This window comes from Schistocerca serialis, chromosome 3 (genome assembly GCF_023864345.2).
Source record: "Schistocerca serialis cubense isolate TAMUIC-IGC-003099 chromosome 3, iqSchSeri2.2, whole genome shotgun sequence".
NCBI lineage: Eukaryota > Metazoa > Arthropoda > Insecta > Orthoptera > Acrididae > Schistocerca > Schistocerca serialis.
In genome coordinates, this window is record NC_064640.1 from 808075234 (window position 1) to 808095777 (window position 20544).

The window sequence follows — 20544 nt, forward strand, 5'->3', positions numbered from 1 at the left end:
GTGGAAAATGAGTTCCTGAACCATATTTAGACTATTATGGGGAGAGACAGTCACTAATGTGTTACACACCTTGTTGCAAGTAAGCAGCACCTGTGACTGGGCATGGAATGCTGTTTTGATCAAAACTGACCCAAGTTTTTGGCTGCCACTTCCCTAAACTTGTCTTCCAAGTTCTCTGCAAAGAATAAGAGCTTTGTGGCCAACAACAAATCCCAATCAGTCCTTGTACAAACTAAGTATTGGGAGAAGTATTTCTCTGCTTATTGCTTAGCCCTACATACCTCCCAGACATTTTAGGGTAGTAAATGTCATCTTTTACAGTGAGTAGCACTCTGTCCTTTTCCTAACATTCTTAAATATGTTTTTCCTTCATTTGAAAACACATTTCCAGTTGTTTAAAATACTGCAAAAACAAACCAAAACAACAGTATTTTCAATTTAAAATTCACTCAAGAAGTAAACGCATACAGACATGTATCAAATTTATCCAATTTGAAACCCCACAGAAATTGTTATCATATGTTCTTTGAACATTATTTCCGTGTTAAAATTTTATTTTCCTGCGAAGACAGACAAAATGGACTAAGTAGGAAATCTAGTGGGATCAACAGATAACACCAACCATCTGGCAAAATTAATTTATTCAGTTAATATCAAAGGAACAGGAAACAAGTTTATTATGCCATCATAAACTGCAATTATGTGACTAGAGACTGAAGTTACATTCTATAGTGTTTCTAAACTGCTGTTATATAATTATACTATTTATCCTCAACAAACATTGTCAACATACTAAGCAGAAGGTGATTTATTTACGGGCATCATAAATTATGTTTATCTGATAATGTTTTAATTATACAAGTTTAGTGGCATTTCTGAAGGATATTTTAATTTGCCATACTTTCTTTCTTAATGTGCATTAACTATCATTACTAGTATAGCTACTGGTACTATTACAATGGAATTAAGTGACTTGCTTCAACGAAGGTGCTTTGTCGAAAATGAGAAATAGGAAAGCATCCTAAGGTGGTAAGATGTACAGCAACTTTTCTGGGTCAAAGGGCAATGTGGTATGTAATTTCCCCTATTACAAAATCAAATTTCAGGCACTTATATTACTTTTCACTGTCGCAGAACAACTGTAACACTACAAGATAAAAAATGGACAACATCCTTTCATCCTAAAAATATTGTTTCACATATAAACAATATGTTTCAGAACACTAGAAAGATTCTGTCATTAGTTTAAAAATGACAGTTTAAATGCTGGTATTTTCAATGACAGAACTTTTTCAGGAACAAAATAGCAAGATACATTACATTTGTGTAACTGTAAAGGGAGGGAAGGGAGGAGGGAGGGGCGGGGAGGGGGGGGGGGGGGGGGAAAGCTGGAAACACAATTCTAATGGTCCTTTTTTAAACTAAATGCACAGTTACAGTACACAGAACTCTGAGTACTTATTTTCTTTTTACATTTGTCCATCTCAATATTACTAATAAAAATAATAACAATAACAACAGTAATATTAACACACAGGTGGCCTTAATCCTTAAATTTCTTTTACACAGCAATATCACAACATTTGATTTAGTACATCATGATGATAAAAGTGTCAATTCTGTCATCACACATTACTGCTCAAATGAGCATTGGCCATTTGATGAATCTGAAGAATAAGCAAGGAGGAAGTAAGAAAGGAAGGAAAGAGTTAAGCAAGTAAGAAAAAGGAAAACTTTTTTCTTGCTCTGTCTTTCCACCTGTGAGATGAAACCATTTTAGTTTCATGGATTTTTAGCACATTGTTATTGACCTCAACAATATTTAGAGTCAATTTCAGTACCTTCCTAATTAAGAAGTTCCAATATTTTAGAAGCTTTAATACACTTATCAGTACAATTATCTAAAATTTTTAGCTGAAATATTTCAAGATTTAAGAGAGACGAGAGATAAACTACAGGAAACATTCAACATTACGACACACACACACACACACACACACACACACACACACACACACAGACAGAGAGACAGAGAGACAGAGAGAGAGAGAACTAAAACTGGACAAATGTACTGAATCACATATACCTATGAAACTTTTTTTCTACCATTAATTTTGTAAATCTTTGACTTTCAGCCTTACAAGTGAGGCACTCAAGAACACTATCTTGCTGAAAAGAGATGACTGCATTTTTGGGAGAGAAGAAGATGAATGCTGTTACATGCAGAAAAATCAAGTGTGTTAGGTAAGGAATCCTTTGCATCACTTACAAAGGCTGCATTCAACAAAACAGCATCAATGAAATGTATTAGATAGAAAAAGACAAAAATGACATTCATAACTATGTAAAAATGAAACTGATCATGTCTTCCACCTTTCCAATCTTTTAAAATCTTAAGACACTTTTTTGAAATCAAATTTGTACTAGGCAATATTTATGTAAAAATCGAACACAGCAACAGTACAAGAAAATGTTGTAAAAATGCATTAAAAATTTATTGAATTTACACTATGTGCTCACTAGTTCCAAATGACCCGTATTTCTAAGTTTCAATGTATTTCTTACACATTAACAATTGTTAGTTTACATTAAAACTCTCATGATAATGAGAAGTGTGTGTTTGGTCACATGAAAGCAAATATGAAAATATGAATTTGCTCTATCTGAAGAAGCTATATATATCAATATGTCAACATTACTATATTATCTATAGCCTACAATGCTTTATAATACATTAAGGAAAATACATACATTGTAACATTACTATTGCACTAACAACACAAGGCAACAAAATGTCTGAGAAAATTATGCTGGGTCAGTTTTATAACGTTTCATTTCTTTTGCAAAATCTATTCAATACATTAACAAAAATAATTAATTAATAGGAAAATCAACGTTTCTTCTTTGACAGGCCACATCAGTTAAACACTTAAGGAGATTTGGTCTAAATTACCAACAACAACAACAGCAGCAGCAACAATAACAACATCAACAACAACAACGATATAATGGGATAGCATTGCACTGTACGTTTCAACTCCTACTGTGATGTATGTCATTTGATAACAATAATGTCTTTTTCTTCCAAAATTGCCTTCAAGTGAAAAGGTGTGGCTCGTGCACGCTTCCTCTTCATATATTCATACTCACCACAAACTGAGTGAGAACATGGCATACCCTTAAGACCCATGATTGGCAGATTTGTCAGAAACATGGCCAAGATGAGAAATTTTTAGGCATCCAGACATTACAAACATGAAAGAGGGTTCAGGATGTGAAATACATGGAAATTTAACAACCACTTTAACTGTGTCTTTTATTAATTTATCTGCTAACTTGTAAAAATAAATAAATATATTTAAAACTAACACTACTGAAAAAACTTTTGAAGTAAATAAGTTTTCATCCACCAATAATTTAATGGCAACTTAAAAGAGTGCTTGATGAAACAGCCATAATTAGAAAATAATTTCTCATTAAACTATACTACATACATATTTGTTTTTAATGTTTTTAACTGGAATGTGTACGTATAAATTATATAGTTATTAACAGGACTTTATTGTTGAAAAAGTCAATTACATGTCTATTCAACTAGCTCTAAGCAAATGTTTTCAAATACAGCTTTTTAAATAAATTATAACTTGCAATTAAAAGGAATACTCCCCGTATGCACTAAAAATATAGCAATGTCATAGATTTAAATATCCTTCTTCCATACTAAAGCCTACTGACTTGGCACTACCCAATGCCCCACTTTAAATATGCTGTACTTCTTTACAGATGATCTCAAATGCATGTGCATGCATGCATGCATGCATGCATGCATGCATGCGCACGCTCACACACACACACACTGTAGTGCAGATGGGGAAGAAGGAAAGGTTAGGCAGTAATTTTTTTTCCCTTTTCTTTTTTTTCTGGTGATGGAGGGAGGGAGGGGGGGGGGGGGACTACAGGGATAGCTTAAACACTAATTCCCAGACTTACTTCAGGTTATCTCAAATTTTAGTTTAATGTTTCTTTATGTGGCCTCCTTAGTTTTCATACGGTACAAAGGTTTGTTAAATCAATCTTGTCTAGCAGTGTGCAAGAACCACACATGGGGGACAGCACTTCCAAATAGCAATCCAGAATTTTTAAAAAATAAAGATCAATAACCAGCTTTCCAGCTGGAGCTCATTTTACATACCTGTTCACTTTGTTTCAATAAAAATACAGTACTTGTGTATGTAAGTACATAATATGGTATTCCACAAATTTTATTTATATGGCAACTGCCTAAATTATATGGCAAGCAATAATACCACTGCTTGATGCTTAGCCGATTCTCTAGTATATATTGGTGTTTAAGAAGAACTCTCATATTCCTTTTCTTATTGAAGATTTACAAAAGTTTCACATAAAATTGTGTGCCTAATAAACTGTCAATCAGGTAACTACAGCACTTAAGTCTGCCTGCAAAATATGAGACTGACAACATATTCCCAAACAGGCAGAAGCATAACATCGTTTATTATTTCCCACGAACTCAAACATTTCAACACAAACATACACTATCACAGTATTGCTTATAAAGTTATTAACATATTTTACTGTCCAAATAAATCATGATGAAATATTAATAAAAAATAATGTCTCTGTACTTGTAAGACAAATTTTTAAGAAGTTAGATAAAAATATTCGATGTCAAAAAATGGGTATTACAACAACACTAAAGACTATTATGGAAACAGTTAATTTACAGATTCTGGAGCACATCCAAGTTTCACTGAACACTATATCGAATAACAGTTATGAATTAACAAGCTTACATATAAGGCAGAAAGATTTGTGACATTGCTTCTCACAAAATTTGACACTTCAGGAAAATGCAGTCTCATGAAGACAGAACTAATCAATACAGAAATGAAGATCTAGCTACAAAATGTGCTTTTACATGAATCTGCAATTTAAAATGTTTGAATAATAATCTACTTACAATTATTGTACTAGTGAAGCAACACAGGCTTATCCTCTTAGTCTTATAAGTAGTTATTGCTGTGCAAAGAATCCACTCTTTAAATAGTATAACTTTGAAAAACTATTATTAAAACTATGGTGTTTATTGAAAATGGAAGATTTTGAACGTCTCTCTTTAACACAGTTTGGTCCTCTGGTAAAGGAACAATTTAAGTTGACTATGTCGTTCTCAAACAACATACAGATCATCTTATTGAAAGTGTTTTCAGAAACACATTACATTATTAAGAATGCAAACATTAAAATGACAGCAAGATGGAAGTTTCATCACATTCTGCTTTTTAGTTAATATAGTCAGAATGCCCAAAAGACCAGAGAGGTTAAAGGGACATTTGCTTTGCAGAAGACAAACTCTACTATTCATTAACTGCCTCTGCACAAAAGGACACTTAAATAAGTCTGAAAGTTCCTACATTTTGCTTGAAGGCATTTTTTCTAGCAATCTTACAATCCAAGTAATTCATACTGGTATATCTATAAGCTTTCTTTCCTTTCATTAATGAGCCTGTATATGGCATAATTATGTTATCTAAATATTTTACACACACACACAAATTATGAATTACAAGAATTTTTTACAAACTTGTATGCTATCTTAAAAAATACTTTAATATGATAAATGCAACAAGAGCTACAGAGCTCTTGTTTTAAGGCAACTGACTACAATACAGACTTGAGTACAAATCCTAACACTGGAATTACATTTATCTTTCACATAATATTGATAGATCTGGTGACTTTTCACCCCATCAACATAAAGTTCCTATTTCGGCAGCTGTAAAACAAAAAGGAAAAAGAAACAAATTAAACTCTTGAAAACATTCATGATGTCTTTGCTAGCTTTATTCTCTCTTAAATAAGAATGAATGATTCTTAAAATAACACAATAAGCATTTCAGTAATTCCCACAACATTGCCACTAGCAAGACACCATTTAAATGACCACATCATTAACATATACCTGGTTACTTTAGTAAGTGTAATATGACCAACATCAACTGCACTTACTCATACTACGAAAGTGAAGATTTGACTTATTTTTCTGATGTGTGATGAAACTTCACACAATATACTAGTGCCAAATAGAACACGCTGAAATGTGTCAGCATGATTTTATCTTCAAATGTGACATCAATTGTTTGGACGGCAGTGTAGTGTATCACTTCCTGTTTTTAGTCATATACCCTTCTCCTGATTGGTCTGTACCTACAGGAAACAATGCGGGATTTTTGGGTCCACCTTGATGAAAATCACTTCTCCTCAAACCAAGTTCAGCACGATTTAGTCTTCATCACAAGGCTTTTATTTTGATAAATTACAGATACATGGTCTCATTATTTTGAACGCTGTTACCACCGTATATTGAAAATAAAATAGCTTTTCATTCATTTATTTACATCTAACCCAACTGTTACACAATGTATGTCTCTCCTACAGCCTGCCACCTCTAACCGAAATTGTTACTCTAACTGAAATTGATTACAACCAACTTTCACAATTACAAATTTATGAATCTATGGTGAGAACTTAAAATGTACTACTCAAGTAATTTGTTTACTCCTTTTGCTAACCATCTCAAATGTCTACCACTATGCATAAAATGTATATAACCAATCTTCTGGTATTGTGGCCTGCTGATCACCTGTTCACCTGTTCACAAAAATGGTTCAAATGGCTCCAAGCACTATGGGACTTAACATCTGAGGTCATCAATACCCTAGACTTGGAACTACCTAAATCTAACTAAGCTAAGGACATCACATACATCCATGCCCGAGGCAGAATTCGAACCTGCGACCGTAGCAGCCGCGTGGTTCCGGACTGAAGCGCCTAGAACCACTCGACCACAGCGGCCGGCACCTATTCACAAATTAACCATAGTGTAAACAGCATTAGAGTACAATTTCTTTGTATGATTATATCTGCCTTCAAGTCTCAGATCTCTTGAATGTCATTATTACATAATGTTTAAATTAGTTACATTTAGGTAATAATGTTATTGCAGTTTTCTGGGCTTTTATTTATTAATTTTTGCCTTCTGCTAATGCCTTTTGTAAATAGCAGCTTTCTTTTAACATTAAGTAAACACTATTACCATGTTATAAATTTTTGTGGATCTGTTTCAACAGTTGTTAGATTGTAGTTCTCATCCCATTAATTGTTCTGTGAAGAAGTATGAGCATTAGGGCATTCATGTGTTTCATGAACCAGGTTCTGAAACTCCTGGATGCCTGGATTTATCCATCAACATAAAATGTCAGGATCTTTCATTTAAAAGCATTTGTTTCTGTACACCACTAGCCCATACAACATGTATATGCACCTGCAAATTTAGGTGCAAAATTTTGGGGGCTCATATCTAAACTATACTTTTTTAATCATTTTTATCTTGCTATATCCTGAAAGAGAATTCTTTAAACTATATACACTGATGCATCAAAGAAACTATGACAACCAACAAGGCCACTGCAAACTAGCAAAAACAACCAATCTTCTAGCTGGCCCTCCAATTCCACTGGAAAGTGGTTTTCCATGCCAACCAAAGAAATTCCACTCAGCAGATATACCAAAATCCTTCCAATGCAAACACAAAAACGATCGTTTCTCAGTTTTGGCTACTGATAACAACTTGATACCAGTGCCTATGAGTTTAATTTGTACACCACAGCACTGAAGATCACTATGCGATTGAAAATCGATTTTGCTATCAATTAACCTTCAATATTACGGTCAACGCTGACCTTCCTTTTAATTTAACATAAATGGTCGTCGTGCTCACAGCACTCCATGGAGTCGCCAATCGATCAAATTAAAGTTTGCTGAGAGACTACATTTTTAAAAGCATCCACCAACCATCATATTTGTTACACTTAGTATTCCTGTGCATGAATTTGTAACTAATGCGGCAGACAATATTCTGAACAAGAGCAATCTCCAAACTGGACATTTGTTATATGACTAAAAAAAAAAGGGGGGGGGGGGGGGCAACAGTTCAGAAACCTTTCTGAAAGAAGTTATTGTGTAAGACCCAAGAAATTATTGTACCTGTCAGAAAATGTAGAAAATGTCACCAGGAGAGTTAACATTTCTTCTTAATAGAGTAAGTGATCCTCTAGTGCATGAAGAATTGTCAGACTTTAAATTACAGATCATGTTTTCATGTTTTAAGTGGGGTTTTGCATTCGACTCTACATTTTAGTTTTGCCAGTGAATTGTGCAACCTCATTGTGCATGCACAGTTGCCAGTAGTGCTGTTTCTCTCTCTCTCTCTCTCTCTCTCTCTCTCTCTCTCTCTCTCTCTGACACACACACACACACACACACACACACACACACACACACACACACACACACACACAGTTAGATGCTGAGCTCTATTTCTACAGGGTGACAATTATTTAACTATATGGGGGAAGCAGGGGGGGAATCAGTTACACACTAAGCGTGCACACACTTTACTCAACATGTAAACGTCACTAGAGATATTCACATGTAGGTTATGACGAGTTCGATATGCCAGCCATCACTGGGAATAATGTGGCGCAGACGACTAGTAGAATTCTGCATGATACGCTGAAGTGTCAGAAGATCAATGCTGTTGACCTCCTGAATGCCTGTTTTCAGCTCAACAATGGTTTTGTCATTACTGCTGTACACCTTATCATTAATATAGCCCCATGAAAAGGAGTTGCACATGTTCAGATACGGAGAATATGGCAGCCAATCAAGGCCCATGCCAGTGGCCTCTGTGTACCCAGAGCCAGAATGCAGTCCTCAAAGTTGCTCCTCCAGGACATCAAAACTCTCCTAGATCGATGGGGGTTGAGCGCTGTTTTACACGATGATGATGATGATTAATGTTTTAGGACGCACAACAACGAGGTTATCAGCGCCAGTTCCCAAAATAAATGTTGACGAGTGCAGCCAAGATCTGCTGTTTTGCACGAACCACATCTTGTAGAAATCAGGGTCACTTTGGATAATGGGGATAAAATCATCTTCCAAAATCTTCACATACCATTTTGTAGTCACTGTGCCATCAAGGAATATCCCACTTATTATTCCGCGATTGGACATTGCACACCACACCGTCACCCATTGTGGGTGAAGAGACTTCTCGATCGCGAAATGCGCAATCTCAGTCCCCCAATTTTGCTTAGTGACAAACCAATCCAAATGAAAGTGGGCTTCGTCACTAAAGCAACATACTAATTCCTATCATACCCTGCAGCTAACTTAAGTTTGAATGTCTTAACACAAACCATTCAGAAGTTATGACTATTTTATTTCATATAGTTCAATACTTGTCAACCTCTATCAACAGTCCTGTCTTAAGCAGTTTTTTTCTTCAAGAGATTGTAGATGAAGCTATGTACTTCAAGTTGACTTGTTACAAACTGCATATGCCTTCTGCTTCATTTCACAAAACTTATTTTTTGCAAGCAAATGAAAGCATAATTTCTTTAACGACATTTCAAAATTTCTACATATCATGAATGTGCTTTCAGGCCTAAAAAGTCACATCACTGAATTTTGTCAGCAAAATTGTTTTTAATGAAATAGTGACAATCACAATGAAAATATCTTCACACAACTATGACAAAGTCCAATGTAGTCATTTCTGTCAAAGGTGGCACCGATACATAAATTTATGATGTCACGGTTTTACTTTGATATTTTTATCAAACTACAAAAAGCTCTCAGAAATACTGATATTTCCTTGTGTTATTAATATTGCCCTACACTAGCAATATATTGATGACGACCTTCAACACAGCAAGGAGCAAGTACTAATATGAATTCTTCATGCATTACTAAAATTTTGAAAAATTATAATATGGACACGACATTGACTACTAAGGTTTAACTTTGATTTCTCTGGATGGTTTTGCATCAACTGTTGTTCAAGATCTTTTTGAAGCTTTTAAACTTTATTTTAATTTACTATTTAAACAATCACTAAATTTTCATCAAGATAAAAAGTGTGCTTTCTCAAAAATGAAAGTGAACTTACAAACACACATGCTAACCTTTTTGGGCAGGCTAGATATACTGTGCTAACAGATTAGCTCAAATTCGTAAGATTACTGAGGAAGTCCTCTGGCGTCATAATGTGAGAAGAGCCTACAGGGAAAAAAAAGGCAACAAATTAATAGCAACTTGACACACATGAAAAAGATAAAGGCAGTAATGCACACAACCCAAAAGATCTGGAAGTTTCAATTATTTGATAATATAACAGCTTGTTTATAAATGAGAAGTCCACCATCATCTAGTATCACTTTGACTACAGCACAGTTAGCTAACTACACTGGTGTCCAAAATTAAAGCAACAAATCGCTGTTTCCCTGTCCTGTGTCTGATACAGGATATAATCATATGAACTGTCAACAGATGTCCGTACAATCATGTTCTGCATGGAAGATGTCATCTGGTCAATAGACAACGCCAACGATGACATCAGGTCACCTAGCCACAGGAGTAATGTTTGCTGGGTAGTCCTACATCATCAATTGCTGTGTACACAGTAACGGATGGTGCAGTATGGCACAGAGGAGATGCCTGAAAGACTCTCTGCAGTGGTGGGCCATAGGAAGAATGGAAGCAGGACAGTTGCAAACTGATATGGCTCAATGGCTTGATGTGGATCATTCTGTTGTTTCTCTGATGTGCCAACTGTTTATAGAGACCAAAACTGTATCCCAAAGATCAGAACAGGGCTGCCCATGTATGACAATCAGAAAGAGGGGGCTGTTATTTGGCGGTAAGTGCACAATGGTACCACCTTAGCACTGCACAGCAACTGGCATCTGACCTGACAGCATCCACTGGACGTGTTGAATTGAAGGAAATGGTGTACAGAAGGCTTTGGCAGAGTGGCCTTTATTGCCAAAAACCTGTTGTATGTGTACCTCTGATGCGTCTTCACAGAAGGGAATGTCTAGAGTAGAGTCGTCAACATGCCACCTAGATGGTCCAACAGTGGACCAATTTTATTTTCACTGATGAGAATCGATTTGGTCTGGAGAATGATTCTCAATGGATTTGCATCAGGAGGGAATGTGGAATACGATTTTGTGACCCAAACATTATGGAAAGAGACTGATATTGAGAAGGATCCTTAATTATGTGGGCAGGAATTATGGTGATCACTAGAACATCTTTTCATGAAACTGTACGAGTTAATTGGCAAGATTTAACTGCTGTCAGGTATCATGAAGAGATTTTGGGATCTCGTGTGGTTTTTGCAAGGCCCTGTGGACCCAGTCTTCATATTGATGGATGATAATGCTCAATCTCAGAGCATGAGTAGCTGATGTTTCCTTGCAAACAGAAGATATTTCATGCATGGTGTGGTGTGCTCACTCTCCCGATTTCAATCCCAAAGGAACATGTCTGGGCTGCACTAGGGCGACAGGCTGCACCACGTCAGCATCCACAAACCACTCTCCACGACTTGCGGGCAGATCTGCAGGAAGAATGGGCTTTATTGGTTGGTTGGTTTGTGGGCTTTATTGTCTCAACATGAGATTGATGACATAATTCAAAACATGCCCCATCATTGTCAGGCCTATATTATTGCTGCTCCGTACTTAGCACATTAACCAGTTGTTGGAATAGGTGGGCTAATCCGTTAAGTTAGAAAAAAGAATAATATTTTTGTCTACCGTTATGTATGTTGCATACGTTCTTTATTCTTCACATTATTTCTACTTTACTATCAACTGTGTATACTGTTTCACAGCCAGATGAACACAACCAAAATTTCCGTTTGTTGCTTTCATTTTGGACACCAGTGTAATTAAACTGTAAGCATTTGCCAACTGTGTTGTATACACATTCCAGCAACAGAAACCAAACAAAGTAAAATCTTCACAACTAAGACAATGGAAAATCCAGGATGGAACGTAACAGTATTATGAAAAGAGTAGTTGTTACTCACCATATAGCGGAGATAATGAGATGCAGATAGGCACAACAAAAAGACTCTCAAAAAATGAGCTTTCAGCCAACATGGCATTGTCGGAGATCTCTCACGCATGCATGCGTGACTGCAGTCTCTGGCTTCTGGTATGCCTCAGCAGCTATATAATACAGTTTGTGTGTGTGTGTGTGTGTGTGTGTGTGTGTGTGTTTTTTTTTTTTGCCTATCTGCGACTTTCCGTTGTGCCTACCTGCAACTCGGCACCTCCGCTATATGGTGAGTAGCAACTATCCTTTTCATAATATTGTTACATTCTTTACAAATAAGAGATTGACATTCAACCAAATTCAAATTCCCTACTCCTATTATAATATAACCCACATTAAAATGTAACTTGTTTTTACATTAAATATGATGAAGTAGAACTACAAAAATGATAATTCAGAACAACATACCAATAATGACTTCCCAGTTCTTTACAGTGTTGGTTACTTCATAAGCACAGCGTATTTCTGAGAAGCACACACCACCAACAATGAAGACAATTAGACGAGGAACATTCTTTACAGCTTGTTGACCTTTATCTTTATGCCAATGGCCATACCTCGCACTGAAAGAAAAAAGACATTTTAACAGTTATCACATTTTGACCCTCTCCCACACACATAAGAGGGGGGAGGGGAGAGGGGGGAGAGAGAGAGAGAGAGAGAGAGAGAGAGAGAGAGAGAGAGAGAGAGAGAGAGAGAGAGAGAGAGAGTACCTTGTTGGTGGATGGTAGCCAGATGGAGCAGCTCTTCCTGCCAAAAATGGAAAATGTTTTGGATCCAATTTATCTTCAATACATTCTTCCATTATGTCCTTGATGACTGGTGTCCAACGTGACATTTGGTATGTCTGTTCAGTAATACGTTCTTTCCGGGGAACCTGGTAGAATTTCTTGCGTGTCCCCTACACAAGATTGGAAAATTAAATCAATAAAAAATTGATACATATCATGAGAACATTAATTATATCATACGCACAATAAGACCTGGAACTACTCACATCTGATAAATCTTAATGGTTTTAAATTATGGTTGGTTGGCCATATGGTGATGAAACCCGCAAGTAATTCAAAAATCCTAAATTCAGTGTGTACCTCTTACTTTCATTAAAAAGAGGGTGGTTTCTCTATAATATATCATTTGTTAGCAACATGTACCTTCTTTAGAAGCAACAGAAAAAGAAGTATCAAATGTAATTTTAAGCCTCCCCCAACCTACCATCACTACAGTCAGCACCACTACAAAACAAGGCCAACTGAATGTGTCTTAAGAGACCTTTCACAACATACTAAATGCAAATTGGAGCCCACAGGCTGCAGCTATCATGGTTAACTTCTTGCCACAATAGCTCAGCTGACTAATGACCATGAATGTGTATTAAATCTACTGTTATGGCTGATCAACAGAAACATTGTTTTCGAAGATTAATGTGTGTGTGAAATCTTATGGGACTTAACTGCTAAGGTCATCAGTCCCTAAGCTTACACACTACTTAACCTAAATTATCCTAAGGACAAACACACACCCCCCATGCCCGAGGGAGGACTCTAACCTCTGCCGGGATCAGCCACACAGTCCATGACTGCAGCACCTTAGACCGCGAAGATTAATGTCCGACTACAATACCTTATGTGTGTATTATGCTATGGTTATACATAACGGAAGTAAATTTTGGTTATCTACATCTTTCTGGTAAAAAATGCATCTGATCTGAACATTAACAGTCACAGTCTTCTAGCACCAGGCAGATTGTCAATAGTAAAAATACAGTGAAACGGCAATGTTCTCAAACTATGGGAAGCATGCTCCCAGAGGTTGGGGGGTTCCTGTACAATTAAAAATACTGTTAAGCTTAAAACAGATCTTTCACATGGAACAAACAAATTTCCTGTCACCGATAAATATGCGTCCATTTTTTAACTATTGTGTTAAGAGATGACAATACTGAATTCTTTTGCTATATTGAACCATTGTACCTACTAAAAATGCAAAATTTACAATATAAAAAATTCAATCTCTCTCTAATTCTGGACGGCAAACAACATACAATGTAGTGCACAAGCGGAAGAATGCGTGCACAAAGTGTATCACTTTGCCTCCCTCTGAATAGATGCTTCAAGGATGCTAAATAAGTTTCACTGGTATCTTTAAATAAAATACTCAAAATGTTCTTTTTTACTTACATCAACAACAACATTAACACCCAAGTTGGCCATATTAATAATGGTCTGCTTTTCAGATGGATTAATTTGGGCATGTTGGACAAGTTTGTTAAGGTTCTCTTCGCTTATGCCATTCTTTGATATTATATAAAGCAGAATAATACGCATTTTATCATAATTCGTCACACCTTGATCAAGAAGCACAGGCACTATATTTCGCATGTGATCTTTTATCCTCTCTCCTTCTGCATCAGTGCCCATTGCAAGATCCTGTAAATGTATTGTTCGTCATTAAAGTAATCAAGAGTAAGCAATCTAAAATATTTACTGGTAGCATGGAAAACACTATTTAAAATCACAGCTACTTAAGCCTGATGCAAAAATAACTTATATATTCTAATTAAATATCTATGTTAGTTAGTACTCTCTCCTCACCATTTTCCTACATAACTTGTCACTGGTATTTCTCCCATAGAAAATCACTATCACATATTCATATCTATTGCTTCTTATTTAAGATTTTCCTATTTTGACACAATATCTTGACAAATTTCTTTCTTACTCTAACAATATGACTGAAAAACTTAACACAAAAATGAAAAATCAACTTAAAATTTACTGGTAATAGATAAAGCAGCTTTCAAATAACTGCAAAAATATACAAAACATTCTTTTTAATAATTAAATAGCTGAATGCTAGAAAAGTGTTCTAGTAAAGTTCACAGCAAAACTATATGTATTCAGTGGGACTGCTATTAATCCAGAGAACAGCCAACAGATGAGGGATAAATGAATAGTGCTGACGAGGATTTTACATATCTCTGACAATGAATACTTTCATTGTCAACATCAATAAACCTTTGTATAACTGTGGCATCAGGCAATCTTTCAGCCAAAATCCACAATGTGTAAGGTCTGGAGACCTTGAGGATATTCATGGAGGAAAAGGTGACCAAATGCAATATAACTACCAAATTTCTATAATAGCACTTGCTGGACATGCCAGAGTGTGTTTGCAGTTGCTAAAGCAAATGTACATTTTACAGCATTGACCACAGCTCTCTTTCTAAAAGTTCATTGTACTGCTCTGCCATGTATGCTGCCAAATAGTTTGAAATAAGCCACTATGGAGCTCTTTAAAGAAAAATACATAGACTGCTTCCAAACAGCCAATATACAAAAATTTTATCATATCTTTCTGCAAGAAATATACCTATTATGTTCTATTTTAATGAAATCTGATGCTCTAAAATGTATGCAAGCACCCGTTACACATTCAGAATTCTAATAAATGAGAGTTTTGCCCAAGAACTTTCTAATGGAAATCAGCTTATTCACAGTGAGTGTGCAATACACTGCTAGCATGTAAATCAGCCACCATTAGTGTCACAAGGTGGTCAGTGACGTCAGTGATAAATTTATTGTGCTGAGTATAAAGGTCTGAAATACCAAGTTTTCTGAAAACTGTGCCTGTGCAGAAGCAGTGGAGTGCAATGTCATCTGCTAACATTGGAAGTTAAACCAATTTTCGTTGTGTTCACTTGTGTTATAGTAATGGATTTTGTGTTATCTTAATCTTTATTTTATTATTAGCTTTGTATTTGGCTCATATCGCAAATGTTGCACGAGGACTTTTTCTTTCAGATTTTGTTCTCTATCATGGCAGAGCACTCATATGAAAAAGAACAACAGGTTATTTAGGTTTTACAACATATGAAAAAATATAAGGCCTACATTGTGCATAATTAAGAGCATAAAGAGATGAAAAAGTCTTTAATGAAACTTGTTTCAATGGTGAACAATTCAGCTATGCTGAAGGAGAAATAGTTTTTGATGTCATCTAGAACTGAGAAAGAAAACGTGACACAAAGGATAAAGTAAAAAGAGGCTAAATATTTTTGGGAATGGTTTTATGTATATGTTATCCCAAGTAAATAAATGTTTGAAGTGTTTGGATGACACTTCTATTCTTTCAGTTCACAGCGAAGTGGAGAATTTACCATATGAGCTTTGTCAAGAAAATCCACTATCGATTTTGCTTTGGACATTAACAAAGTTTATCATCCATACTACTTCCTTATTGTTGTTTTTATAGTTCAACTTTTTCATAAGAATGGCAGTCCTTCATACTCTACTCTCACTTTCACCATAAGACATAACATGAATCAAGTTTAATTCCACTGTTTACTAGAAGAGAAATTTACATCCCTCACAACAAACCGACAACTTTAGCAGCAGAAAAATTAGTTACTGTGTCAATATTTTACCTTCTCATTAAAGAAAATTCCATATTGTGCTTTTCTGTGAAAATCATAAGACGACCAGCGCTCTTGGGGAATTATTCATTTTTTGCTTTTGGATAAAAATATTTAAGTAAAAAAGAAAACCCATGTGATAAAACGATACCTTATATGTTATGATGGTGATTACATAGCACATTTTTAATTAATTTGCAAAGAAAATTTAGTTTAATGGCACTTGGTCCATCAGCTAAACCTTTCACATATAGCTCTCATTGCTTTTAGGATATATTAAAATACATTTTTCTTATTTAAATTATTTCTATTCACTTTTCTACAAATAAGTTCACTAATTTAGGTGGTTTGCCTAGTACTTTTTATTCCAATTTCTTTCCAATAATATGTTCCAGTTTTCATATAGTTTTAAAAAACTTAAAAATAATCTCTCTAACAATTCTGTTCATATTTCAAATTCTCAGTCTATTTCAGCAAAAGCCTATCATTTATCTAAAATGTTGCCTTGATTTTTAATTAGAATTAATTTCTCAATGCCCTTCCTCTTGAGCACAGTAAATAACTAGGTACTGCCACCTGTGTAATGAAAGTAAAAGTAAACATGCATGCTTAGTGCACTTCAGTAAAATGCACTGAGTTTCTTATGATTAACAGGAAATTGTGGCTTGTGGACATTGTCCAGTCTATTAAAATTTCTCAACAGTTCATATCAAGCTTAAATTGTGCACCTATTGTTACTTCATGACAAGAAGAGTCAAGTTGTGCGTGAATACTTCAGCAAAACCATTTGGACACTCAACCACTGCCATGAGACACAAAACACTGAAGAGTTGCCTTACAGTAGCCACACATTGTCAACATCTGTTGTTCACTACCTACGAGACAGTACTCTGAAGAGAATGCAACAAAACTGTGTGCTGTCTTTTTGAAGGGAACTGGAAAGGCTGTGTTTCCCAACATAGTATGAAACCATCTCAACACTATCAATTTGGTCCCCAAGTATCCAATAAGAAGAACGGTAAAAATGCACCAGAACCACGGGGCAGGGAGAAGATGGGCAAGGAAGCACCTGGAATGCAACCTAGCTCAGCGACATCAGGTTCTCCTCAGTGAAGAGTGTAGGAGTTTTCATAAGGCCTATTCCACCATTCTCTGTTCCCCTTGTATCTAAACCCAAATACATCCACTGATATGCAGGTGTTGTAGTTCTTTCTAAGCAGTTTATGTAACTGGTTTGACTGGTAGCATTCAAATTTGTATGTAGATCACATAAAATTACTTAAATGTTCCTTTAACTTTATCTCTTGCATTCCTTAACAGTTCAGCAGCTAATGGTCTATTGTGGTGGTGGTGGTGGTTGCTTCTGCTATTGCTACTGTATATATATAAAGCAAAACAAGTATGAGTAACTCTGCACATTCATGTTTTGTTTCTCCTCTTTTACATCTCTTTATGCTCTTAATTATGCACAATGTAGGCCTTATATTTTTTCATATGTTGTAAAACCTAAATAACCTGTTGTTCTTTTTCATATGAGTGCTCTGCCATGATGGAGAACAAAATCTGAAAGAAAAAGTCCTCGTGCAACATTTGCGATATGAGCCAAATACAAAGCTACTGGCAATATATAAAAGAGGATGAATTTACTCCATCACACTGACCTTTTCAATATCAAAAGAAATATTACCAACATGGTCATTCTAAAACCTACTAAATATTACCATCACAGTCATTCTACAACATACCAGAAATTAATGTTTCAGTAGGACCAGCATCACTTTTTCTTTATTTACTACAAGACATACTACTCCCCCCCCCCTCCCACCATGTTACAAGTATATAGCCTTATTTGGATTCTGTAAGTCATGATTTAATCTGTATTTCATGTTTCAAAACACCCTTAAGTTTAATAATTGAACTCAATATTGCTCATTACCAATGTATAAAAAAGCTAGGTACATATAACTTGGTTTCTGTGGCTCTGACAAGAAAATTGTTATTTCTTATCAACTGTATGTTAGTGTTTTCTAAATAAACTTTTCACTGTCAGGAATCTGACAAATAGTACAAATTTGTGAGCCTATTTTAAGTTTTGACAACTGCCTACAGAGAAAGTTCTCTGTAATTTTTTGTTTGTCATTCTAATTACTATACGTTCACTGATGCCTTCAATTTCCATCCCATGCCGTTTCTTGTAGTCTAGTACATTGCCTATGTTCAACTGGGCAAGCCTTCAGTTTTCATAAATATGTCTCTAACATGAGGTATTAATCAAATTGTTCTGGTGGTGGTGGTGGTTAGTGTTTAACGTCCCGTCGACAACGAGGTCATTAGAGACGGAGCGCAAGCTCGGGTTAGGGAAGGATTGGGAAGGAAATCGGCCGTGCCCTTTCAAAGGAACCATCTCGGCATTCGCCTGAAACGATTTAGGGAAATCACGGAAAACCTAAATCAGGATGGCCGGAGACGGGATTGAACCGTCGTCCTCCCGAATGCGAGTCCAGTGTGCTAACCACTGCGCCACCTCGCTCGGTCAAATTGTTCTATTTACTCTTTAGTATACCAGCACACCATGAAACAATTTATTATTTCCCACCAAAAACCTATTTTGAGCCATCTGATATAAAATCTATCATGCTGGAGAACTTAAAATCAGATACTCTTACAATATATAGTACAATCACTTTCATTCTTTAAATTTGTTCTATATCGTCAGATTTTAGTAATTCTCGATGTCTCAAATTCATTACACTACCGTTTCTAGTTTTGCAGAAGTCTCATTAAATGGCCTGAAAAGTTTTGCTGCAGTTTCCTCCACTGCTAGATCCTGGATTCTGATTTCCATGAATCCGACAGATGAATCACTATCAACCGTGTCACATGCCCTCACTTCATGACACACTGTGGAGAGGTTTGGTATTTAAACCAGGCCATGGGTGCAAAGTCTCGTGATCAGGAACTTTACGCCACCACTTCTCCTCCCTTTGCCGACCAAATACTGGCAATGAAAATTTTTTCCACCACCATGACTTGAACCACCCTACCCCGCCACCGCACAAGCATGCACTGCTGACCTCTGCCATGCAGGCAGGTTTCCATTTTCCTTGTGGATTCATTTATGGCTCCCATAGTTAAGAAATCTCTGATTTTTTTTAAATTAATTTGTTTCTCCTTGCACTTCAAATTGTCATCTCATTGGTCTTTAGTGAAATCCATTCACATTTAGAAGCAATTTTTCACCTCCTTATCTGATCTTTGTTGTATCACTGAAACTATGTGCTAGATTCACAATGTAACTGTGTATGGGAAGTAACATTATAGGTGTATGTGACTAATGATGAACAATGTAAGTAAACATCTTTAAATTGCACAAATAATTAAGCACTTACGAATATTAGTAGTAACAAATATGTAGACAGCATACAATACCCCTGACTCTTCTAAACCAATTATGGTATCTATGATATAACTGTACTCAAATGTTTCTTCCTCTGGATGAAAAACTACATGCAGCACCTCTCAGAGGTAATATTCAAAATACAAAAGTAAGTCTGGAAATTTAAATTGGTATTTAATCTAAATTTATAGCTTGGACTTCAAATTGCAGTATAGACAGAAAACATCTTATGTCATATTTTCACTGACCTGTTCTACTTTGCACAGTTTGTCTACATATCCTTGATAAGCTTTCATACAGTCTTCAGCCAAGTGAAGATGTGTTGAGTACTTGCTTAACTCTTTCTGGTATTGTGGCATCTTCTTTATCATCTGTGATAGGTCCCTCATTGACTGCTTATCACCCTGTGGCATTCGTTTGGAATCAATGAACTTCTTGAGATTCTTTGTAACATTCCTGAGTAGAAAAAGAAAAAAAAATCTTCTGAAGAAAATATGCTGCAAGTCAGGAACAAGTTGAAACTACAGCCCACCATTTTCAATTATTTCTTAAGAAGAATTTTATTTAGCCCACACCCAGTTACATTTAAACACAGGTGTAATAAAAAATTGTTTTAATAGCATTTTCTGTTACATAAACCTCCAGTAATTTGCAGACAAAAAAAATCACAGAACAACAGTTACACTTTCTAGTGCAATAAACTACGATACATGTGAATTCAACAATTATGAGGGACAAC

At 35.8% G+C, this 20544-nt stretch overlaps 1 protein-coding gene across 3 annotated transcripts in view; it reads right to left on the minus strand.

Annotated features, from left to right (window-relative positions):
* Window positions 1-624: 624 nt before the first annotated feature.
* LOC126470660 (protein ROP) overlaps window positions 625-20544 on the minus strand; it is a 96737-nt gene continuing 76817 nt past the window's right edge. For 2 of the 3 annotated variants that reach the window (XM_050098651.1, XM_050098650.1), the window contains exons 8-13: window positions 20054-20261; window positions 14175-14423; window positions 12708-12895; window positions 12403-12557; window positions 10053-10146; window positions 625-5797 (exon numbers count right to left, since the gene is read on the minus strand). In XM_050098651.1, coding sequence (XP_049954608.1) covers window positions 10088-10146; window positions 12403-12557; window positions 12708-12895; window positions 14175-14423; window positions 20054-20261 — 859 coding nt within the window. In that variant the 3' untranslated portion in view covers window positions 625-5797; window positions 10053-10087. Of the gene's footprint in view, window positions 5798-10036; window positions 10147-12402; window positions 12558-12707; window positions 12896-14174; window positions 14424-20053; window positions 20262-20544 lie in introns of all 3 variants that reach the window. The other variant, XR_007586273.1, reaches the window with a different exon arrangement.